At 43.3% G+C, this 24,694-nt stretch overlaps 3 protein-coding genes across 6 annotated transcripts; 1 reads left to right on the top strand and 2 right to left on the bottom strand.

Annotated features, from left to right (window-relative positions):
• LOC101768262 (homeobox-DDT domain protein RLT3) lies at positions 1-9,133 on the top strand. Of its 4 annotated transcripts, none has more exons than XR_002675914.1 (19): positions 1-260; positions 1,047-1,137; positions 1,228-1,626; positions 2,168-2,220; positions 2,796-3,026; positions 3,127-3,189; positions 3,380-3,596; positions 3,680-3,780; positions 3,933-4,019; positions 4,101-4,232; positions 5,019-5,159; positions 5,289-5,411; positions 5,532-5,990; positions 6,452-6,826; positions 6,913-7,563; positions 7,739-7,843; positions 7,965-8,193; positions 8,401-8,484; positions 8,981-9,133. XR_002675914.1 is itself a non-coding variant. In XM_022823265.1 (19 exons), exons 1-18 carry the CDS (start codon positions 246-248, stop codon positions 8,470-8,472), a joined length of 3,540 nt encoding a protein of 1,179 aa, XP_022679000.1. In that variant the 5' UTR covers positions 1-245; the 3' UTR covers positions 8,473-8,484; positions 8,981-9,133. The 4 variants fall into 4 exon arrangements, 3 of the variants coding, with proteins under 3 accessions (XP_022679000.1, XP_004985013.2, XP_014661208.1); XM_022823265.1 differs by having other exon boundaries at positions 7,965-8,189; XM_004984956.3 differs by lacking the exon at positions 8,981-9,133 and having other exon boundaries at positions 7,965-8,189; positions 8,401-8,979.
• A 1,002-nt stretch (positions 9,134-10,135) lies between these two features.
• Positions 10,136-19,241, bottom strand: LOC101767857 (brefeldin A-inhibited guanine nucleotide-exchange protein 2). The gene is made up of 11 exons (XM_004984955.3): positions 17,980-19,241; positions 15,939-16,256; positions 15,504-15,849; positions 14,924-15,346; positions 14,564-14,850; positions 14,116-14,389; positions 13,080-13,558; positions 12,654-12,975; positions 12,179-12,554; positions 11,393-12,078; positions 10,136-11,061 (listed from the first exon to the last, which is right to left on the bottom strand). The coding sequence occupies exons 1-11, from the start codon at positions 19,239-19,241 to the stop codon at positions 10,450-10,452; spliced, it is 5,385 nt and encodes a 1,794-aa protein (XP_004985012.1). The 3' UTR covers positions 10,136-10,449.
• Positions 19,242-21,675: 2,434 nt separating this feature from the next.
• LOC101767456 (LOB domain-containing protein 30-like) lies at positions 21,676-23,933 on the bottom strand. The gene is made up of 2 exons (XM_004984954.2): positions 23,448-23,933; positions 21,676-22,691 (listed from the first exon to the last, which is right to left on the bottom strand). The coding sequence occupies exons 1-2, from the start codon at positions 23,802-23,804 to the stop codon at positions 22,269-22,271; spliced, it is 780 nt and encodes a 259-aa protein (XP_004985011.1). The 5' UTR covers positions 23,805-23,933; the 3' UTR covers positions 21,676-22,268.
• Between the last annotated feature and the right edge of the window lie 761 nt (positions 23,934-24,694).

Genomic DNA, 24,694 nt, shown 5'->3' with positions numbered 1-24,694 from the left:
GCCAGGGTTTAAGGGCCGAAAAAGGGCAGCGCAGCCACGAGCAGCAGAAATGGCCGCTCGTTGGTAGGGTTTTGGCCCCGCTCCGCCCATCTCCGCCGTCTTCCACCCTGCACCCGCCGCGCACCATTCCCGCCGCGCTAATTCGCCAAGCGGCCTGCCGTCTCCACCGCCGCGTCCTCCCCCGCGCTCGCCGCCGCGCATGGTGCCCGCCTGCTGACCCCCCCCCCTGCGCCGCCACCGCCGCCATGCCTCCCGCGCAGGTACGTGAGTGCAGAGTGCGCACTTCGCTGATCCAGCGCTGGGCTCTCGGCGATTGGGCCGGTTTCTTTGGGAATCGGGGTTTGATTCGAGGGATTTGACCCGCAGGGATATGTGGGCGTGATCAGCGAGGGGATGGATGGGGGATGTGGTGTGAGGACTGAATGTTCAAGTTTTGGTTTAATTGGTTGATTCGCAAGCTCGTGTTTGCGATTGTGTAGCGATGGCCTCAGCGCGTGAGTTGTAGGGATCATGGTTTTCGGCTGTATAGATGGGTGCTCCCTTGTTTTGTCGCCGCCTTCTTTCTCAGTGCAATTTGCGGTCGTATTTTCTGCTCCAAGTGGCTCTATTCGCTTGTGCCAAATAGAAAAATCAGTGTGATTTTGTTTTGAGCTATGGTTGCTGTAATTGTGGATGATTATAGGTGTGATCTAGCTCGGTTTTATTTTATAATTTCTGCTGGGAATGGGTGGAAATCAATAAAACTAATTGAACCATATAGGTTTGAGGTGTACCATGTTGATATCAGTCAGTGAGCATGTGACTTTGCTCGATCCACTCATTCTTCAAAAGAAATTCGCCATCTAAAGTCATAAAATTTGTTAGCAGTGTTTGTTCTAGAATACATGTAGTACTTGCTGATCCGTTGTGACCAGTTTGTATTGGCAGTGTTAGCATTTGAGCTCCTATATGAGTTACAGAGTTATTCTTTGCTGGAGGTGGGGTTCTGGGTAGTTGTGCTATTTCAATTTCTTATCTTGTCAAGTACTAATTGTAGCCTTGTTCAGATGGTGACCAATGGCCTTGGGGCAAAAAGGGAGAATGCAGGGACAAAAAAATCCCCCCAGCAAATTCAGATGCTGGAGAAATTTTACTCAGGTAATTGTATGCTAATGTAATAATGATTTTAAGTCTTTTCCTTCGACTGTTCTATACATTTCATTTTTGCTGATATATCTTTCTATCCAGATGTACAGTATCCAAAGCCAGACGAAATGGAGCAGTATGCGACCTGTGTTGGTTTGACCTACAGTCAGGTCCGTATATGGTTCAAAGAGCGGAGGAGGAAAGAGAGGAGGGAGATGGAAACCATCGGGTCTCACATGGAAAGGCAACTTAGTGGACGATCAAGTGGACCTAGAACCAGCAGCAGTTCTTCCTCTTGTAACGAAGCTCCCATGTATGGTATTTCGTGTTCACGACCAGAGTTTGACAGCAGTACCAGCGTTGTAGGAGAGGAAAATACAGTTCAATCACAAGTTCTGTTCCCCAAGGATTATATCCTGAGGAAAATCTTTCGCAAAGATGGTCCACCTCTTGGGAGTGAATTTGATCCCCTCCCCAAAAGTGAACGTGATCGTATCAGAGGTATGCCTGTAGCAAATTAAGATTATTGTATGTTACCTAGATAATTATAGATTGCTTCCACCAATGGGCGGACGTGGCCAGTTCTTCTAACAGTTATGGTCCTTTCTTATTTTGCTCGGGATAATAAATATGTTTTCATATATGTGCTCATGTCAACCTCAATGACTGTACTGTCCACTTTGAATTGTTATTGTTGGTGAGCTGTTGACTCTCTGCACCTGTGTTGAGTAATTCATTTACTCACTCTGCTATTGTGTCAGATGTTAAGAGTCAGTCATGTACTCCTGTGTTAGATTTCGTTTGTTTATTGTTCACAAGCACTGCAAAGTTGCAGTTGCTCTGGTGCCTATTAGGTTGACAATGAACTGATCTGCAAGTTACTTTCTTCTGGTTTGCAGTTAAATGTTTTCTAATGCTACTGCTGCTAACATTTGCCCCCTTTCACGTATAAGTTTCATCTTTCAGTGGTGGATGCATTTAATATCCTAATGGTGCTGTGTGCAACTTATATAAATGCTCCTTTTGTTGCATGTATTTACAGATACCACATGCCATCATTCCTCTCAAAACCAAAGAGCTGTGAAGAAGAGAAAGGTACGATAAGTCGATGCAATTTGTCTATTTACTCACTTTCATTACATTGACTTGTTCTCTATTCCAAATGAACTACTGGTTCAAATTGAAATATTTCGTTGTTAGTAATTGTTTGTAATTCCAGACCCGTGTTTCCATTTTTTTGGTAGCAGTAGAGTTAAAGGCTTTGATGCTGGTAGCAGTTAGAGGTATAAATATAAGTTCTGTTATGTGAAATCAAGTGTCCGCACAGTTTGTTCAGTTAGCACAGTAGGAAATCCTATTTACGATGTCGATGTCTTTGTGGTTATTAAGCTCTACCTTTTTTTAGGTCAAATGTAAGATTAGTCTCTACTATATCCTATCTAAAAATCCTTATTTTTCTTTACTTCAATTGCTCTTTAAAAGTTCATATGTTTGGTGTGAGCTGAAAGCATGCGCTACCACCTTTTCATATTTTATCAATTTATCCCATTTTTGTTTCTCCCAGAAGTTCTTTATTGTCTCCCTGAACTACAAATCTCAGTTACTTTTCATTTTTCAAATTGATCTTTCTAACATGGCACCATTTGTGTACTCAAACTGCTCATCTGTAGATCATTGAGTCTACCAGCCAGAGGTCCAGTGTGCCATACGAGGATACTGTTCCTGTGAGGAAACACGGAATTGGCAAAGGTCTGATGACAGTGTGGCATGCAATGTATTCCCAATCCCATAATGTGGAATGTCAAAGTGGCCCAAATTTCATTGATGAAACTGGTTGTTTGAGGTCCCTGAGACCGTTTGATGATCGTGACGGGTTAGAAGATAATGGAAAGACTACTCAAGTAAAGTTTCAGTTATTTGATTTGATTTAATGAATACTTTGTTAGTCTCTATATAGAATTACCCATTCACAAATCTTCTCTGGTTCCTCTCTATATGCAGAATCAAAGTATGGCACAGAAGAAGGTAGACAAAAGGAGTAAACCTCCATTGAACAAACGAAAGGTATTTTTTTCTTGCTTAGCATGAGAGAGAAAGTAAAAGGAAAGCTTCTACAGTAGCACTACCTCATCCACTAAGTTGGTCATTTGGGGGAAGAGCAAAACTGTCCAATTTTGACAGTTTTCTTTCTTGTTCGAATAATATATTATGAATCTCTTTTACGTTGAACAATAATGATGATTTATCTCTATAGGTGCCATGTAAGAGAGTTACAGGTCCAAAGGAGCATCCTCCGATGGATTGCCATCTTTCAATCAATAAATCAGAATCTTCAGAACTACTGACTGAGCAGGTGACTTTAGTGGATGATGAGGAGCTCGAGCTCAGTGAATTACAAGCAGGCCCTAATCCATTAAGATGTTCAGCTCATCTTTCTTCAAGTGGGAGACATGGCTGCCCCCTTTGTAAAGGTTTGAAGTGCCATCTCATATCTTGCTGTACTCACATTGTGTAGACAATTATTATTTAGGCATGTAACACCTTTATTGTGCAGATTTACTTGCCAAGTTTCCTCCGCAGAGTGTCAAGATGAAACAGCCTTTCTCCGCAAAACCTTGGGACTCATCACCGGAAATGGTGAAAAAGCTTTTTCAGGTCATATGAAATGCTACTGTTTTTGCATCATCATTGTTATCTTATTCACAGTGGTTACATTATATATGCCCCTTATGCAGTTGTATTCCTGTATCTTAGTTTCATTTTCTGATAATTGGTACACATATTGATTGGAGAATTATTATTGACAGGTAATCCGGTTTGTATACACTCATTTTGGTACTATTGATGTTCACCCCTTCACATTTGATGAGTTTGCACAAGCATTCCATGACAAGGTGCAAACTTCTAATCAATTTTCTCTAGAATTTAGCATGATTTCTTGTATTACTTTCCCATAACTCTAATGTAATTTGCAGGACTCTTTGTTGTTGGGGGAAGTACATATTGGTCTTCTGAAGTTGTTGCTGTTAAATGCTGAAATGGGCAGCGATGGTGTATTTGTTCCACGATCTTCTAAAGACTGCAGATTTCTTAGTTTCCTGAACTTTGTAAGCTTCCTAAAGTTTTTAATTACACTTCAGTCCAATAATTGACATTTCATTTTCCTGAAGAGGCCATAAGGACATGGTCTAATGGACTAAATCTGCAGATTTTTGGAGGAATTTAACATCATCCAGTAGTGTAAAGTTTTTTTGTAACAGAAAATACTGTGCAAGAAGCACAGCATACACTTTTTATGTCGATATGATCAGTTTTACCCTCCTAGGACCTGGTGATACTATTAGATTAAATGTACTCCCTCCGTTCAAATTGTAGGTCGTTTTGGCTTTTCTAGGTTCATAGATGTTACTATGCATCTAGATATAGTGTATGTCTAGATGCATAATAATATCTATGAACCTTAAAAAGCCAAAACGACCTACAATTTGGAACGGAGGAAGTAACAAAGTATGCTAATTTTTTTATCTAGTATCACGTTTCATGCAACAGTATGAAGCCAAACTTCTGTTTAAGTGAAGGTATTTGTTCATCTGAAAGAATGCCAGACTAGTGATGATTTTTTGGGAGTTACCTTCATATTTTATAATTTTCCTCTAATTTCTTAGGAGATTCTAGGTAGCTCGACTATTTATTTGAAGATAAACTTGGTTGGTTCTCTGTTCATATAAAAGATAACATGAGAATTGCAAAAAAATCTTTGACACAGGCCTGCAAAGCTTGCAGCTGGCAAAAAAAAAAAAGAAAGAATGTTTTTACTTTTCAAAGAGCATATTGAAATAATAGAATAGTTCAAAAACACAATTGAAATTTTATCTGAAGATGGTTCCTTCCAGGTTAGGGAGCAAGAATTCGATGTTAATTTCTGGATCAGATCACTGAATTCTCTTACTTGGGTTGAAATACTGCGACAAGTCCTTGTTGCTTCGGGCTTTGGGTCCAAACAACATATGCTGAATCGGGATTTCTTTAACAAGGTATTGTGGGTACCCCAACATTCTAAATTCTTTTGTCAATTTATGTTGCAACTCTAGATTTTCGTTTGCCACTCCAGTAGTTATTCAAGTATGTTTAGAAGTCAAACTCATTACTGTACCTTTTTCCAGGAGAAAAATCAAATGGTCAAATATGGCTTACGTCCTCGCACACTGAAAGGTGAATTGTTTGCACTATTGTCCAAGGCAGGAAGTGGTGGACTAAAGGTTTCAGTACTAGCCAAATCATCTGAGGTATTTATCTTGTTAATATTAATATTGGAAATAGATCGATTGTATTGATAACAACTGATGTTCTCTCTGTATATTTAACCCAGTTTATCTACAACACTTACCTTATTTTCTCTCTTTCAGATTGTTGATCTTAATGTCTCGGGCACATTAGAACTAGAGCAGTTGATATATTTAACTCTCTCTAGTGACATCACATTATTTGAGAAGATTGCACCTTCTGCATATCGTCTCCGTGTTGACCCCCAAATTAAAGGGAAGGAAGATGCTAGATCAGATAGTGAGGATTCTGGAAGTGTTGATGATGATGAGGATGCTAGCAGTAGTGATGATGAATCTAATGGTTCACAAAAAATGAACTTACCTGAGCATGGTGATAGAATTGCTCGAAAGAAGGAGCAAAAAAATGCACATGGAAGTCCAAATAAATGTAGTGAAATTGATGAAAGTTATCCAGGTGAACGTTGGCTTCTGGGATTAATGGAAGGCGAGTATTCAGATCTAAGCATTGATGAGAAGTTGGATTGTTTGGTTGCCTTAATAGATATTGCTTCTGGTGCTGGTTCTGTTCCAAGACTTGAGGTAATCTTTGGTAACTATTCCAGTACTCAGTTGCACCGTGCCATCTTTGTTCTTGAGAAAGTTGCTTTAACTTTGCTTCCGAATTAACCTGATGTTTGACTTCCAAATACTAGGGGATTAGTTCTAGGCTAATGTAGTTACATATACTAATTGTATCTTAATGTATTCTTTTTGTATATCATAGATGTGATTTTCTTTTCAGTTGAATGGGTGATGGGTCTTTTCACTCTAGAATTCTTGTAATTGAGACTGCTCTAGAAATGTCTCCCAAAGTTTGAATTGAATATACATACAATACTCATTTCCTAGGAAACTTAGTTCTGTGTAACTATTAATCTGTTTAAGTTTTAACTCAACTGTAATGTTTACTTTGTGTATGCTCAAACTGCATTTTGAAAACATCTTCATTTGTATTCCTATTGAATAATTGAGAAGCTTATGCTGTTATTTTTCACTTCTAGGAACCACAAAGAGTATTGCATAACATGCCAAGAGCGCAGCCGCACCAATCCGGTGGGAAAATAAAGAAATCTACTAAAAATCTTTATCGATCTAGTGATGAGTCCTTAAATGGACCTGGAAACTCCTACAGTTTGGATTGTTCTCGGCAAGGCCGATCAGCAAGCCGAAGAAATCAGGACTACATCACGGACTCTGAAAGGAATGATCTGTCTGGAGTTGCACATGAACCACAGGTTGTTCTCTTAGGATCAGATCGCAGGTATAATAGTTACTGGCTCTTCCTTGGCCCTTGTAGGGCAGATGATCCAGGGCATCGTAGGGTCTACTTTGAGTCCTCAGAGGATGGCCACTGGGAAGTGGTTGATTCACCACAGGTCACCCACCTGCTAACTCTTCTCAGATTCTACCTCTTTTTTTTGGATGTCGATAAATTTACTTGCCATTTATTTTCTGAATGCAGGAATTACTTTCCTTGCTCTCAGTCCTAGACAGCAGGGGCACTAGGGAAGCCCATCTCCTTGCATCAATGGAAAAGAGACAAGCCTGCCTTTTCGAAGCCATGAAAAAACATGTGGAAGGAGGGAATGCAATCGGGCTCCCAGCCTCATCTGATTCATTTCGCTCCGAGACAAGTACTGGTGATGGAGCTTCACCCAAGACAAGTAGTGTATCTGGAGCTTCACCTGTATCAGATGTTGAGAATGCTTCTGTTCCTCCAGATCTCGAAGATAGTAACTTGGATTCATCATCTGCAATAGTTATTGAAAATGGCAAGAGAGGTGATGAAAGAATATTGATGTGGGATAGGTTGCAAGCATTTGATAAGTGGATCTGGACTTCTTTCTATTCTGTCCTTACCACTGTTAAATGTGGCAAGAAGTCATTTAAGGAGTCACTAGTTCGTTGTGAAAGTTGTCATGATCTATATTGGAGAGATGAGAAACATTGCAGAATATGCCATTCAACTTTTGAGGTTGGTTTTGATCTCGAAGAAAAATATGCTGTACATGCCGCAACATGTAGGGAACCTGAGGATGCGCACGAGGTGCCAAATCACAAAGTTCTGCCTTCACAGCTACAGGCACTTAAAGCAGCCATTCATGCTATTGAGGTGAGTATTTCAAAACACGCAACTCCTACGCAGTTTGATCATCAGGATCAACTTGTCCAAACATGCAGTGTCTGCTGAATGGAACTTAAGTGTAGCTATGTAGAATTATGACATGTTTATACAAATGTCTTAAGAAACACATATTTCATAACATGTTTAATTCTTGCTTGTGTAGGCATCGATGCCTGAGGTAGCTTTTACTGGTTCTTGGATGAAGTCTGCTCACAAGCTGTGGGTTAAGCGGCTTCGACGAACATCATCATTGCCAGAGCTTTTGCAGGTCAGCAGAAGATTTTCGGATCTTTTAATTTATATGTTAATGTCTGAACCTTCTTTTCATTTTAAGCAAGTATATTTCGTTTCTACTGCCTTTTCTTATACAAGTGCACTGTCCCCTGCAGGTTCTTGTCGACTTTGTTGGGGCAATGGATGAGGATTGGTTGTACAAAAGTTCATCATCTGTAAGTTTTAGCTCGTATTTGGATGACATCATTGTCTACTTTCAGACAATGCCACAAACAACATCAGCAGTTGCACTTTGGGTTGTCAAATTGGATGCACTCATCGCGCCTTATTTGGATAAACCTGATACCTCCCGAGCATTGGCCATGAAAGAACTAGCACAGGCAAGTAAGTATTAGTCTTCCTGGAGTATGTTTGATTATACATGTCTGTGCATGGTATTATTAGTACTAATGTTTGTGAACGAGGAATTTGATTATTGGAACTTTAAATTTGACTTTTGCAGTAGGTTGTGCCTTTTCATTTGCTGTTATTTCATCTTTCCTTTCCTCTTATTATTTCATCAATTTATATTTGGTCAATTCTATGAAACAGGATCACAGGCTAGTGCAAGGTAGCTTGGAAGATGGATTCTTTCACGTGATGCTCCAGCAAGCACCCAGCTGACTTCTTTTTCTGGTATTATTTGCGAGTTTTGCTTGATGTTCAAGCTTTTCCTCTAGGCAAGACAGAACGTGATGTTCACTTTGAGCTTGAGACTAGGTCGTGCACCTCTGCTGTACCGCCCGCGGAACATTGTGCACCTATGTACAATAGTAGGCAGTAGGAAAGTTTTTGTTAATAATCATTGCTTCGGATATGTGAAAGTTTTTGGCTTTCCTTGTAGCGATGGGTGGCAAAACGCACAGCTGAGATATAGGCCATTTCTGAAACAGTTAGGTGGTCGTTGGACCTGGCTATTAGCTGCGCCCCCTTCTTTTTTAATGAAATAAGGGGGGTTATACAATTATTTCCATAGTTCGGTATGCTGTGTAGCTTGTTTGCTTCCAGCTGATTTGGTGAACAAGTTAGGTTGGTTTACTCGCAGTGTACAGTGGTGCTTTCGTGGCCACCGTTTTTTGTACTTGTAAACTACGTCCTCGTAAATTCAACAGCAGTTCTTATGTTCTTTCAGGTCTTTGAATTTACGACATGCCTTTCTGCTGTGTTTAATACTTCGGAACAGGGCTTCTGGAGCTCAATTTGTAAGACCTGAATATCCGTTACAGGGCTTCTGGAGTCCAATTAACTAATGATGCAAAACAGTCAAAAGTTAGGTTATGTGATCTTTATGAGATTTTTGTGTGTGGTTTCTCTGTGTCAGTAATATGGCATATGACTCCGGAAGAGGCTGTCGCAGACTACAGAACTTGTGCAACTACGAAAGGTACCTGTGTATGCTTAGGGGTGTCTTGCTTGCTCAAACGATTTTCAGAGGTGCATGCATGTGCATTGTATATCCTGGATGAGAAACAGCCGGAGGTGCAGGGGATGTCCGTTTGGTTGGTTGTATAGATGCAAGCTGACCTAAGATTGTGATTGGCTGGCCTAAACTAGAGCTGAATTGGTTAGTGCAATATGCTGAGAAGGCAGTTGGTTGCATGCAAACCTATCCTCGTGAGTACCTTCGATTATTGGAACGGCAGTCACCACAGTTCTCTCTACTATATTGAAAAAATAATAATGTCAATAACTCTATCACATACCCATTAGGTAGTAGATGCGGTACATTTTCTTACAAATTTTGGTCAAAACTTGAAAATTTTGATTGAGGATAAAAATATGAAACGACGTTAATTTCAAACAAATGGCATACTATGGAATTAGCTATACAACCTTTCACACAAATTTCACAAGATCGTTACCGGGGTTCTCCCAACTTATGGAGGTGCATATTCTAGAGCATCCTTCGCCTAGAGGTGTATCTAGATTCTAACGCTAGTCAGAACCCTCAAGTCTGTCTAGACTCTAATGGCATGGATGTGCGATTAAACCGCCTAGACGATGATTAGTCATGATTGGGTGATAGTCTGTCTAACGTAAAAACAAAAGAACAAACCGCAGCATTGTTGCCTGTGCTCGTCCCGTTTTTCGTAGCCCTTTTCGCAGTCCCAAAGTACAAATTAGCTTGAAGGCTCATATGCTGTTTTGAAGCAGTTTCTTGGGAATTTGCATACGTGTACTATCTGGTCCACGTACAACTTTTAATCCAGAACGATGTACAACCCAACCGTACGAGCCTTATTTGGCACCACAAGCGAAGGAAGTGGGAAATGGTACTCAATAAAAAGAATGAGAAACATGTCTAACGAAACTATTGAACTCAGAACCTTGCGAACAGGATGGGCACAATTTTAGCTAAGCTACCATACATGATTCAGTCCTCTATAGCAACATACACTCCTCCCGGGACGAACAAGAAAGAATGTAAAGGAAAATGATCTGCAAGATCAGTTCAGCACGACAATATAAACTCCCCCAGCAACTAAATGATTAACAGAGCAAAATGGGGGGAGGAGGAACACAATGGGATTCCAAGAAACAAAGAATAACTTACATGTGGATGTATACTACTATGTATCACATGGTTTTCACTGCTCAGCATCAGCAGGACTGGAGCACGAGCGGTCCAACCCAAGTGCCGAACATGTCGCTCAAGGCCACCTGCACTTCGCTCGACCCATGCTCGCAGCTTATGAGGCCAGCGAGGAGGGGGAAGAACTGGCCAAGGTTCTTCTCGAACGAAGAGTCACCCAAACCGCTGATAGCTTGCAGAGTTGCAACAACAAGGGGTGCTCGAGCCGCGAGCTCTCTCCGCTTCGATGAACCGACAGGGATAAGCCAGTGGCCGAGCGGTTGCCTGCCACTTGAAAGCTGGGCAGGTCTCGCTGTGGTCAGGTATACCTCAAGAACCTCCTTGCACAAGCCAACAAGGTGACTCTCCACCACCTCTGTGCTTCCATGGTCAGGGGCGCTGTCCAGGAATATGTTCTGGAGGATAGTGAGGCACAGCTGGTATGACTCGTTCTCAAGGCGCAACAATGGCGGGTCCTGCATTTGGGTCATGGAGCCCAATTCTTGCAACTTGGACCGCAGGTCATTATCACTGTTTATTTTGTGGGCATGGGTAGCAACAGTGTGCAAGGCCTCGAAGAGGATTACTGTGTTCTGTGCTGACAACTGTGCTCTGTACATGTTATATACCTCCATCACAGCCTACACAAAGGAAATGCATTTGAGTAAGCACCACAGGCGTCATATAGAAATTGCCAACCTCACCTTTGAGAAGTTAAAGCAGATATCGTATAGAGATTACAATTACAATTGATGAAGCTAGAAAATAGACTTTTGCATGAGCAAATAAGAAATGGCTGAGAAAGGCTCTACAGTTGTAGGGTACATTCTAGATAAATTTAACCTATTACAGTCAGTTTGTCTATAATAATATAATGCAAATAAGAAGATAATAGAATTTAAGAAAATCAGAAGTCTGGAAAAAACAATATGCTTCCAGACAGAATAACAAATAATAGAAAATACTACATACCTGGATCAATAGGAGTTGCACCGCAGCTCGACACTTGGCATCGCCGATAGCAAAATATAGGTTCCTTGATCTAGACGATTGTTCATTGTCATCCTCTAATGGTTGAGATTCATCTTCTCTCTGTTCAGAAGAACCTCCATTTTCTGTTGGTAAATTTTCAAGGTAAGCTCCAGACGAAATATAAGTGAAATCAGGAAGCGTCTCAGTGGCAGCTTCTTTCAAGGACAATACGACCTCTAGCCATTTTTCATCCACAAACATAGATCCAGCACTGCTCATCAAACGGACAAATGCAGCAATACCTATACCAGCAAGACTCTGATGAGGACGCTTTATGAAACTAGTCAAGAGCGAGAGAACCTTCTTTAGAAGTGGATTAACCGTGTCATAGAACCTAACAAAGAGATCTACAACTAGCTGAAGTGCCAAAGTGCATGTCTCGTACAACCAAGCATCTTGATCAAGTTCTGCCGGATCGTTTTCCACACTTTGTCCTTGTGCAGAACTACCAGATGGATCAATAGCATGACGTACATAATCAAATATTGGGAAAAGCACTGAATCGAACACCTTCTCCCATAAAGGCAGAGAGAAAAGATGGCCATGATTTCTTAATGTGTCAAATAACACCTGCAAAGCACTTTTTCTGATTTCTGGTCTTAAGTCAAAGGTAAGTTCAGACAACCCTGCAATGTTCAAAAGAAAAAAAAAGATTAACTCAAGCTGTAGATATAACCAACTGAAAGTAGAAGAATCATCAGAATCAAAAAGGAGAAATGCAATCACCTGCTAGTAAAGGAAACCAAAAGTGTATATGGTCATCCTTATCGGCAAGAACTGCACCTTCCTGCTTTCCATCACTGGCCAAATGAGGTGAGGGTGGGTTACTGTTTGAAGTGGGATTGTCCTTCAACCTTGAGGATCCAATATCACCTTCGGCCAACTTTGCCGCACAGAATCGAAGAAAGCCAATTGCATTAAGGCTTATATCCTTGTTAAACCTACTGTTAGTAAATGCGATGAGACAGTTCACACAGTCATTGAAAGTTGTTGACTCAGTCTCTGTGATGTAGGGAAAGTACTCCCGCAAAATCTTTTCTATAATTTCAAAGGCTAATAGTACAATGTTTTTGTGATCATCATATGAAGCTGTCGCAAAGACCTGCAACCAGAAATCAATATTCAGGAACAAGTACAAGAATGTCCCAGACTTTCTTCAGATAAAAGGTAAGGTACATGAGTGCAAGTAGAGGTGTCATACCATAAACATGCTCTTCCACCCTGACTTCACATGATTAACACGGGCTAATACCATTTGAGAGACACACCTAATGATAAGTTCTCTAATCTCAACAGCTCGGCTCTTCCTCATCACAACAACAAAAGGCTTCATAAATTCATTTTGGAAATTGTAGTTAGCAAGCTCTTCTCGCTCCAGGAATTTCATAGACAACTGCCGCAAGGAGTCCATAGCAAATATTGCAATGGAAAGATTTTCTGAGCAGCCAATAGTGACAAAAAAATCAGACAAGACATTCCATATGCTTGACCAGACAAGCCTGATGCGGTTCATGTTATAGTGCCTACAATCAGGGGAAAGTAATCACACAGTTACTATAATAGACAGAATATAATGTAAAGAAACCTATTGCCCTGTAGTAATGGTATGAAGCCATAGATTCCTTACGCTATCTCGACTATCTTTGTCAGACTGAAGACTCTTGGATCAGATGCAGACCGTAATTCCTCCATTGAAACCTTACACAGAGCCTTCACGAAGTCAATTATACCCTCACTGTTGAGCTTTTGACTTCTTACAAATACACGGTTCATTTCAGCCATTCCAACTTGCTCCAAGAGGCTTGTCACCTCATTATTCATTTGATCGACACCAGAAGCTTTACCACCCACGCCAGCACTATCATAGGAACCTCTTTTAGAAGAGGAAGAAGCATTAGGGGCCTTCTTTTTCAGAACAGGAAGAATTGATGACTTGGCCTGTTTTGATTTATCAACGTCTGGCTGCTGCAGTGCAAAGAATGTGGCATCTGGAGGCGCTCCTTCTCCAACAAGATGTAGATTTTCAAAACGAGAAACACAAGTCAATATATGCTCCCATGCTTCTTGCAAGTAATTTCCATCTTCATCTGCAATTAATAGAATTGCCTGTGAGGCAATCCAGCATGACAACAAAAGGCATGAGAATGAGATTATCATGATTCACAAACTAAGATATGGCAAACTGCAACTAGCAACACGACATATGACATGCATATCAAAAAATGCACAATAGGCACAAGTTAAAAAAGATGAAGGATAGTCTGCAGGCAGTAAACTTGGACATTTGCTCCAGCATTAGAGGTCAAGAATATTGAGTCAACATGACAACAGCATGCTACCAAATTTCCAGATCATCCAATTATTAGAACAAGCAGCCCTAACTCAGAACAAGCTCCAGTCTCATCCCAATGCCACTACATTGAACTATCAAAAAAGGACAATTTCGAAATTTAGCACAAACCCATTGCGCATCAAAGTATAAATCGGTTAAGTTTAACGCTTCTGTAGTCATCAAAACAAAACAAACCTCTAACTTCTAAGCTTCATGGTTTCAATTTTATATCTTTTCTAATATTTTCAAAAAATACTAGGAAGAGGGGTAATGCTCCAACCAGTATAATAGCAGACGACTTAACATTTATATCTCAATATACAGAACAAACCTTAATGGCTTCAACATTTTTCTGCCTGATATCTGCAGCAGAGTGAAGTGATGTAAACTTGGCGAGTGAAGTGATAAATGCATCCCTTTGAGTCTTCATTGACATTGCTGCAGTAACATGGATTGCAGAGCGAAACCCTTCAAGGCACTGGGATATGACAATCTCGTCATCACTCTGGTCAAGTGGAACACTGAAGGCAGCAAGCATAGGAGCCCAGCAAACCTCAACCATGAACTTCAAAACAACTACATCTGTGGCTGGATAAAATACTGACCTGATTGTTCAAAAAAAATCCTAGATAAGTCATTTATATGATAAAATAAACCACAAAAACAAAACAAGAGCATAAAGATATGGGTAGCAAAATAGAAAAATATTCACCCAAAACAAGCAGCTTAATGTAATTTAGCTGATACAACTATCCATCTAAACATCTAATATAACTTACTCAGACATGCGGGCCTTTTCTTTAAATTGCTCCTGCATATGCTTAATGAGGTCATCGCTCGTCTCCATAGATGAACCTCGCTTGCGTACAACAATGTTAAGAATGTTATCCAACCCAAGAATTTTGTTAGAACTTGTTGATTGTTGCTGCTGGGGAACAAATTCATCTTCTTTCATCTTAATCTCCTTTTTCCAGATCCTTTCATACAAGGACCTCATAAATTCTTCAGGCAGGTCTTTCCCATCATCAATACCACGATTGTTTCTAATGAAATCTTCTGGTGACATCTGCATCAATTTACACGTTATAAAATTGCGTAAAGTAGAACTCCATGAAAGAACCTTCAACACGAGAAAGTACCTTATTTTTGACCATTGGGTTATGCGCATCAGTGTTAAGCATTATGACTGAATAAGCAAGGACGTAGGCTGTATCTGCACTGGAAAAGGCCTTTGGGTTACATTTGCAGTAACGCTCTGCAAACTTTTCCATAATCCGATCGATCTTTTGAGCTTCTCCAGGCAATCTGAAGCCTTGAAGGAAAGCTCTAATCGCTTCGTCAAACTCCATTCCTTGAAAATCAAACGAGTCCACATATGCATGCATGACTTTGAGAGACAAATCTTCCCTTTCCCCTAAATAATCACCAATCATAGTCTTGTTCAAGCCAGAAGCACTTTTTAGGAAAGCAGCTATTTCCTCTGGTGACTCCCCCACCTTGCTCGCGTTTACTAAGAACTCGATCCCCTTCTTCGGCTTCCGATTAAACAAAGAGATACCCTCCTGTTATTCAGACATAAATCAATCAGATACATAAGAACAAGGAATGAATATACAATGGAGAATTGGAGATGCAGCAAGTTGTATAGCAAAGAACAGCAACAAGCACATTCCCACCAAGCAGTACAAGTGAAATAACTTATGGTGCAGTATCATCCACCTGAAGCTCCATCTTGTAAGCTCGACGTTGCTCCAAAGATGCAGCCTCTGAAATTCCATTTGATAGTTCAGAATGTGAATCGGATGCTTCACTAGACTCATCTCCATTGTTATCCGTCGGGGAAAGCTCATTGCCACCATCATTGTCGTTTTTCTCTGATTCTACATTAGGAGAAGCAGGATCTGGAATGCGTAGCTGCTTGTTCATCCAATCTCCCATGGATCTGAGAATAGCAACTAAGCATTTCATTGCTTCACTTTTCATTGTGGTATCCTGAGGCGGTACCAATGTGGTAGCAACACCAGCAGGAGGCCCTTGAGCCGTCTTTAGTAGACCATTCACCATCCTATTGGCCAATCCAGAAAATGTCACAACAAAAATAGTAATACAACTAAAGCTAAACTACAGTACTAAGAAAACTGAATGCTACAGTACCTCTCAAATATGTTTGATGAGTGGACATCACAATCGTAATTGAGGAAAATGTCAACTAAGATTTGAGAATCACCACAGAGCTTCTCCAAAAAACGAAGAACAATCATCTTGGCCTGATAATTTGGCTGTGCAATATTCTCCAAAACTCTCAAAATGATCATGGGAAAGAAGACTCCAATCTCTGCCTTCAATCCTGGTCTGAATCTTGACACTAGGCTAATAAAAATTGAACAAGATAGCTGAAAAACAATCATATGTGATGAGGCACAGTTCTTCAAAAGCGATAGGCATAGATACTGCTTGATAGCACCGAGAAACCTGGACGTGTTGAGAAAAAAATGTTGATCAAACTGGAATCATTGGAGAAACATACAAAGCAATCAAGAAAACGGGTTACACCTCTATTGTTGCTTTGACAGTGGAAACACAACTATGGTACAAGAAATTCAATTACCAATTATATCAAGTACACGACATACACGACACAAAACTAGAAAAGATGCTGGTGTACACAGAATACTGAATAGGAATTAAAGATACCAACATAGACAAAGGCAACTAAATAATCAATGACACAGTCACATGGTTTGCTCATCAAGGAGGTTATTATGATTGCTTGAAATGGATGTCTGCTGCTGTCGATATTACAATTCACATGAATGCATCACAATTGTACCATTTCTATTCTGATGAAATCTAACCAATCCAAGAGAAGAAATAATCACACATTTGCATAAGGTAAGCTAAAGCATGTTCCCTATTAACAACATTCTACTAGCTACTGATCATTTCCCCCTCAAATAATTTGAAGTCTACTTTCAGTGCTAATTCTTTTATTACAACAAAGCCAGATGGAGCACGATTGCAATAAACTAAGGACAACAGAAGTGCATGAAGATCAAAAGCCATAGTGGTTTTGGAACTGAGACTGGAGTCCAAAGTAACAAAAAAACTTAAACCAACAACACAAGACACTTTGTAGCCATAGAACCATTATGGGAGTAACTATGTAGGTATATCTTATGTAACACTCCCTCGATTCCATATTGAGGTTCACTTTACTTTTGTCTAACTTTGACCAAGTTTATATTAATATATATTAACATCTACAAAATCAAATAAATGCACTATCGAGAAATATTTCATGGTCTATCTAGTGAAACTAGTTTGAGGTGGTAGATACTTGTGCATTTATTTGTAATCTTGATCAAAGCTTGAGAAGTATGACTTAGGAAAAATCTAAAATGACTCACAATTTGGAACGGAAGGAGTAATATAATTAATATCTCCATTCAATTCCATCTGGACTAGATAAACAGATGGTGCAGATATGACCTATGGAAACAAAGTGGACACCATATAGGCCAATAGTCCATGCTGGCAAGTGTGAGATCTAAATACAGTAATCCACAATGCAATCCATGTTTATAGTGCTAAGGTTACGCACATTTCAACATAAATTCATAATGTCACACACTTAAGACTGTCGGAACCCTTTCTTAGCTCCATTTCAACTGACAATCACAAATATTATGACATATAGTTGTAACCTGAAATCTATAGTTTGGTTTGATGCTCATATTCTAGCCTCACGTGTACTGCTTTTCAAAACAACGGCCAAGAATTGGTGGTATTGAATATAACTCGGCGAAATATTTCCAGGACACCAGAGAAAGTTCAATAGGTTTCTCTTTCAACATCTAAGCAATAAACAATGTGTGTATCAGTCTAATCCTGCCAAAATGAAATTGGAAACTTTGGTACTTCAACTAACACTTTATTCATACAGGCATAGAAACCTTATCAACATATCAATAATCCAACAGTATCACCATCAATTCAATACCTAAAACTTCTAGGGATTATTGGTTAAAAACGTACACCCCTCACCTTGCCATCATGATGCCACCTTTTCAGTTTTCATGAAATAAAGTGGTACAGAAATTATCTTTAAAAACTGTTAACGACTTTTGAACAAATTCTGAACATCAGTGGCACTATAAACCTTGTCAATCAAAAGCTTTAGTAAAGGCATATGTACCTCTCACTGGTCCGGAACACAGCACCAGCATTTTCAAGTAAGATCTTGAGAAGCTCAAGAGCAAGGATCTTTCCCCGCATCACTATGGGATCTGCTGGTGCATCCTTGGGTGGTGTCTTCATGGAAAGCTTGCACAAAGCCCTGAAAACTAAGAAAGCATCCCTCCGCAGCTTATTTCCAATCCTCACATCAGCATCATCATCCAAAGTGCCCACCACCGCCCCCTCCACACCAAGCTCATCCTTACGACCCTCAATAGCTGTTTTATACATGCTGATCTCCCAGTACTTGGCATCAAGCATGTCCTTATCTGTGGAATCAAGCAAATCTGCTGGATTCGCCCCTTCCTCTGCTGCTGCTGTTGTCTCAAACGCACCATCATGGGCCACGGTAGCTCCTGCCCCTGCCCCTGCTGATGAAGTTGTCCGTGCCAGAGGATCAAAGTCCCCAATAATCTTCGAAATGAATCCCTGCACAACATTGGGGTCAGCGGTTGGCGTGGAGCCAGAACCATCGTCAGGCAGCTCAATCATGTCGGCCACGACTATAGGCTGCACGGGCACCGTCGACGAGTCGGCCTCCATGCGGCGGAACACGATCACCAGCATCTGCACGAGCGACGCCTTGGCAGTGGCCTGGTTGACAGCACTGCGGCTCCCAAGGTACATATCATAGCACGCACGCACGGCGCGCAGCAGGCAATCACCGTGTAGGCGCACGGACGTGGAGGTGACTGCCGAGAGGAGCGTCTTGAGGAGGAGGAGCTCAATGTGCTCGTCGTCCAGGCCGAGTGCATTGCAGGCGGCGTCGAGGAGCGAGGCGACGAGCTGCGCCGAGGGGTCGGCGGACGGGTCGGCCTCCCCATGGATGTATGAGTGCGCGATCAGCCTGTGGAGGAGCTCGAGCGCGGCCTCAGCGAGCTTGGCGCTGCCTGAGCCGAGCGCGGAGGTCACAGGCGCGAGGAGCAGCTCCGAGTCCGCGAGCGACAGGCTACGCAGCGGGCCAGGCTGCGCGGACGAGGAGGTCGGCGTGGAGGGGGCGGAGGTCGGCGTGGACGGCGCCTGCGCCTCGGCCGCGGGCGGCGGCGGGGGCCTCTGGAGGCGGTCGAGGATGGACTTGGCAGTGTGCGAGAGCTTGGAGTGCGCCTTGTTACGCCACGAGGCGTTTTTTATGAGCTTCTCGAGGAAGGGCGTGAAGACCTCGACGAGGCGCGGGTCGGCCTCCGGCGGGGTCGGCGGCGGCGCCGCGGCCGCGGAGGCCATTAATCCTCGGCGGGATCCGGTGGCCGCGGCCGCGCCGCGCCGGGTGGATCTGGATCTGGGCGGGGCGGGGGCGGGGCGGGGGTTTGATGTGGTTTGGATCGGGGAGTGGGGCGTCGGGGAGAAAGGCACAGGGGGAGGAGGTGCTGGTCGTGCGCGTCGTAGATTTGCGAGGGGAGCTTCGAAGTGAGGGATCTGTCAGCAGTGCATGACAGGTGGGGAAAAGCTTCCGTGGGGCCAACGTGTCGGTGAGTTATTAGTGGGGTAGCTGCTGGGAACTTTAAATCCTGCGCGCAGGCGATCGACGGGCGAAGACGATGCAAGTTTTTTTTTTTTTTTTGAGTGGGGAAGACGATGCAAGTGACTGGACTGGAAGAAGGGCAGGTGAACCGGGTGAGGAGCACGCGGGAGTTAAATGGGCCGGATATTGGGCCACGCACGAAGCTTGTGAAATGGGCCACATTTGTTAGGAGTGAGTTAGGACGATGGATGATCGCGCACGACGAGTGTGTTCAATTGCCCTATCAAAAAAAGAAAAAGAAAAAAAAGAATGTATTCATTTACCATTCTGACTGCCAGGAAGCATTCTACATTCCTTTCTAAAGGAAAGAAAAACTTTCTACATTTTTCCTTAAAATCTATAACCTTTTGAACTTCGGGAGTTTTGAATGCTCAAATTTAGAAGTTATCTCCGTCAATAATCTATTCCCTTTGGTTCGGTAAATATATAGGAGTAAGCTTTAATAGCAAATCTATAAATTCATCACCAGGCCCCTTTGCCACTTATTAAAATTCATATTCTCTTATTCATAGCCCCGGAGGTAAAAGCGTCCTTCATAACTCCATATCCTCGCCCCATAACACTTTGCATGTCATTTTTTACAAACTTCATAATTCTTTTTTTATATTTTTTTAGAAACTTCATAATTCTTTTAGACTGAAAACGTCAATGGATTCAGGTGATATAGTTGGGTATAGTGGTGGGAGGTAGGATCGGAAGAAACAGTGGGTAATATGTTGCTAGTCATGAATGGCAGATGACAACTGATAGGTTATTCGAGCTCGACTGGAGGGGAATCATCCTCGACTAGAGGAGAATTAGACTCGACAGATGGCAAAAGCAGATCCCACGGCAATGAAAATAGAAGTGCGCACAAGGGGGCACAAGAGAGATGACGTACAGCAACATCAACTTTCAATCGATCAGGCATTTTCTTTCTTTTTTTTCTTTCTTTTTTTTTGGGGGGGGGGGGGGGTGGCGCTAGGAGCCCACCTCAACTTTCCATTCACATGAAACAGGGAAAAAAATCGAGCAAGCATGGCGCTCGCAAACAGAATTCAGGGGGGGAGGAGATGTGGGCCGATTAATATTAGACATGCATGAGAAAACCCACATCTGTTGTGTATGAAAAGCCTCAAGGCAATCTTAGGGGTTTTACTTGAGTTAGTGTGCCATGTCATGGTTTGTTGAATAGGCACAGTTCGACCTAATCACAATAAATAGCAGAAAAATATGGTGGAACACGGCTGGCACAGCTACTGGTGAAAATGAGTTACACTTTTTTATTGAGGGCATGAGTTACACTTTATATAGTTAATGTATAACGATCGCGTATAGTATGTGAGCAAATTAAGAATTAAATTGTGAACGCGTAGCTCACTGTAGAGTACTACACGCTACTGTTAGTGTGTAATCAAAGCTTAATTTGTTTTTTCTAGGAGCAATAGTCCAGAGTGGTTAGTAGAAGTAATCATTCATTTTGTTTTCCTGCAGGGCCCTGGCTTTAATCTGTAAGTTACAATAAGCTGCACGCTGCTCTGTTAGCTGAGATAGCATCAGCCTCTCCTATACTTTGCACCAACACTTTAATTATTTTTAGTAGGTACGGTGCAATCAAAAAATAATTAACACAGATAACTAAATGCACACGCATGAACGAGAATTGCACATGAAATCATACACGGTTTATTCGCTAGAGCACTATGCAGAATTAACATAGTATGATTTTTCTTTCGAAACTGGAAGCTAGAATCAGAAAACGAAGTGTGTCTGAGTTTTAAGAGTCGTGGCACGACTTCCACTTTTCAACGACACAGTGGAAACCGGCCCCAGGAAACAGGGGCAAACGTAGGTGTAGAAGCAACATCAACTGCAGTAGTAACATGTAAACTATTGTCCAGTCAAAGAAATGCTTGACCGACTGACCAAAACCATATGCCTTTTACATCTCATCAGCTCAAACCGAGGAGCCAGTCATTTGGCCACATGCATGGACCCTTCTAGAGAGGATTGGAGTTCATACAAGGGACCCTTTCATATGCAGTAGTGTGTTGTAGTGTTGCACCATATATGTAGCACTGCCAATCATCTGCCAAGTTTTAATTAATTCTGTTATTTGAATTTGTAGGTTGCCTTTCTGTTATTTGAATTTGTAAGTATATTTGGGACGCTGGTTCAGAAAGTTAACTTACAATAAATTTCTTAACATATTTTCATCTTTAGCATAAAAAGATTAAAGTCTTAATTAACCATAATGTACAATAATCACTGGTGGTTAAATGCTGCTACTTGAGAAAAAGGATTATGCTGTATCAGTAGTGTTGATGCATTTAGACTGGGAAAACAGGAAAACAAGATTAATTAGTAGATTTTGAACAATTGGCACTATAGAACCATAAGGCTTTCATAAAATCTTGCAATTAATGGAAAGGTGACAAAGGTAATACTGTTCCTACTACATGTCAATTCTAGTACTACGACTCCCGATCCCCAGCAACTCTTTGTCTTGGAGCAAATCCAAACCGGAGCATGTATCAAGCAAGTGGGGCGCCATTGCACCCCAGCTTGTTAACAACAAGATGGATACGCGAAAACCGGCCAATGCTGCTTACCTACTCCCTGCTCGCCATCGCCCCCGGGCCGTCACCGACCCCAATCTCCCTCGTTATTGCCGCGTGCCAACTCTCTCCAAGTCTCCATGCCACTCACCTCCTTCTCCGCAACATCTTGATTGCTCCCTCTCCATCCAGCTATCTCGAGTGTGGCGGCGGCGGCGGCGGATGCTCGAGCTTCACGCCGCCGGACCGGTGGCGGTCCAGGAGCTCCCTCGCCAGCGCCTGCAGGTCTCCGCCGCCGCCCGAGCTCTCTGCCACGCCGGAGCCGCCCCTGACGGGCGCGGCATACGGCGTCGGCTGCCGAAGCTGGTGCTGCTGTTGGTGCTGATGGTGGTGGTGCTGCTGCTGGACCGCCCACTGCGGTGGCTGCGGCGGCGGATCGAAGAGCGCCGACAGATCGACGGTGGTTGGGACGTTGGTCGACGACGGCAGGTCCGAGATGGAGAACGGGCCCGGCATCGGCATCTGCGGCGGGGCCGGCAGCGGCGGCGGGGACGGCAGCTCCAGCGTGGCGAGGTGGGCTTGCAGGTAGGTCAGCTCCGCCTGGAGATTCACCACCTGGGGAATGATCACCGGACGTGACATTCATGCACCAACAGTAAATTGTTACGTGCAAACTTGAAACCACACAAGCATGTACAGACGACGCATATAGTAATGCAAAAGACGCGTCACACGCAAATGCAAAAAATGCAATGAACTGAAAGGTGTCAAAGATTGGCAAAAAGAATGCAGGTTTGGATCTTCTAGGAGGACTACTAGAGATTGGCGCTGGAGCTATTCTTTTCAGGGCCTGGGTTCGATCAGATCGAAAACCAACGGGTACTAGTGTACCACTAGTAGTATGCAGCAGTGTGTGTACTTCTTGGTTTGTGCGTGCAGGGCCCAAGATACACGCATGCGGTGTATACGTGGCTTCGACGGATGGCGACGGGGTAATCGGACGGCCCGGATGCGACGGATGAGACGTGCATATCATTCGTCGCCGGGTGCAGGCAGGCCTCCCGGATTAGCGCTTGGCGTGCTTCTTTTTGCACTGCCGTTGCTTGGCTTGGCAGTGTTGATTTCCTCATGAAAGGGGACTTGCCTTCCTCGAGAAAGAAACACGCCCGGCCCCTCCAGAATCTTATCCCGGAGCGAAATTCAGAAAAACGCCCAGATCCACACGCAAAATACGAAGGAGATCATGCGAATACTGGTATGTAGTGGTAGGCCATCCATGACCGATCATGCATGCAAGGTTTATCTCTCCAAACTGGCGATCGATCGAGCCCGCGGATGGATGGATGGATCGATCCAGTAATGATATCCTACCTGCTGCTGGAGCGCGAAGATGTGGGCGACGCATCCGTAGACGGGGTCGCGGAGGCGTGCCTGGGCCTCGTAGCAGATGGTGACGACGGCGTCGAGGCGCTTGTACGCCGGGATCTGGAGCAGCAGTTTGGAGACGTTGCTGGCGCCGAACACCTTGTGCACCGCCGCGAAGTGCGCCGCGCCCTGCTCCGAGTCGAAGTAGGGCGCGAAGATGCACCCGCTCACGCACTTGCGCCGGAGGAACTTGCACGCGCCGCAGGGACCGCCGCCACTTCCTCCGGGGCCTCCGCTGCCGCCGCCGCCGCTTCCGCTCGGGCCCCCGCCGCCAAGCGTGCTGGTGCCGCCTCCCGCGCTCATTGCCCTCAGGTACCCTGCCCCCGAGAACCCTTTTATCAATCCCCCTGCCTGCCTGCTCCACTGGCCGGGGGTCGGGCTTACTAGTTATAGGGATAAAACAATGGCTGGCGAGGGCAGGGAAGGTAGAGGGGGGAGTCGGAGAGAGGAGGAAGAATGGGGGGGAGGGCTGGCAATATAGGAGCGGGGCGAGGGCATATGTGTAAATAGACATGGGAAAAGTCTCTCTCTTCCCTTTTGGTGTTTGTCCTATTGGTGGATGGTCATAGGGGGTCACAGCTCCATTTCCATTTTGTTTCGTTTTTATTTCTGTTTATTAATCCCCAGTTCCATATAAGCATATTTTCTTCTCGAAGTAGCTCTACGAGCTCGTGTATGTGCCGATTTGTTTCCGTGGTATTGATGGGACTTTAAAGCCACGGCATGGAAGAAGCCTAGCGGCAGCTGCTGGTACCACCCCCCGGCCCTCTCTTCCCCCTTTCCCTCCCTACACACTTCCCTTTCTGCATCTTTCGCTCTCTTAAGGGCTAGAAGATTGCGTGAAGCAAACATGTATGCACCTCCGGCCATCTCCCTCCCTATTTGCATCACCCTCTCTCTCTTGCACACAGAATAGATCGGGGGGGGGGGGGGGGGTAATTGTTTTCTCTCTCTAGAAAAACATTCACTGGTGCATGGGCTCTCTCGCAGTCTTGGAGCACAGCGACCTCCTGCCGAAGGGTCTCCCTCACCCACATTCCGCTGCAACAGTGGCCAGCAGCTCTAGTCCCCCCACGTGATCCTAAGGGGCTGTTTGGATACGAGGTGCTAAACTTTAACAGTGTCACATCGGATGTTTGGATGCTAATTAGGAGGACTAAACATGAGCTAATTATAAAACTAATGCAGAATCG

Source organism: Setaria italica, chromosome IX (genome assembly GCF_000263155.2).
Source record: "Setaria italica strain Yugu1 chromosome IX, Setaria_italica_v2.0, whole genome shotgun sequence".
NCBI classification, from domain to species: domain Eukaryota; kingdom Viridiplantae; phylum Streptophyta; class Magnoliopsida; order Poales; family Poaceae; genus Setaria; species Setaria italica.
This window is presented reverse-complemented; position numbering and strand designations above follow the sequence as displayed.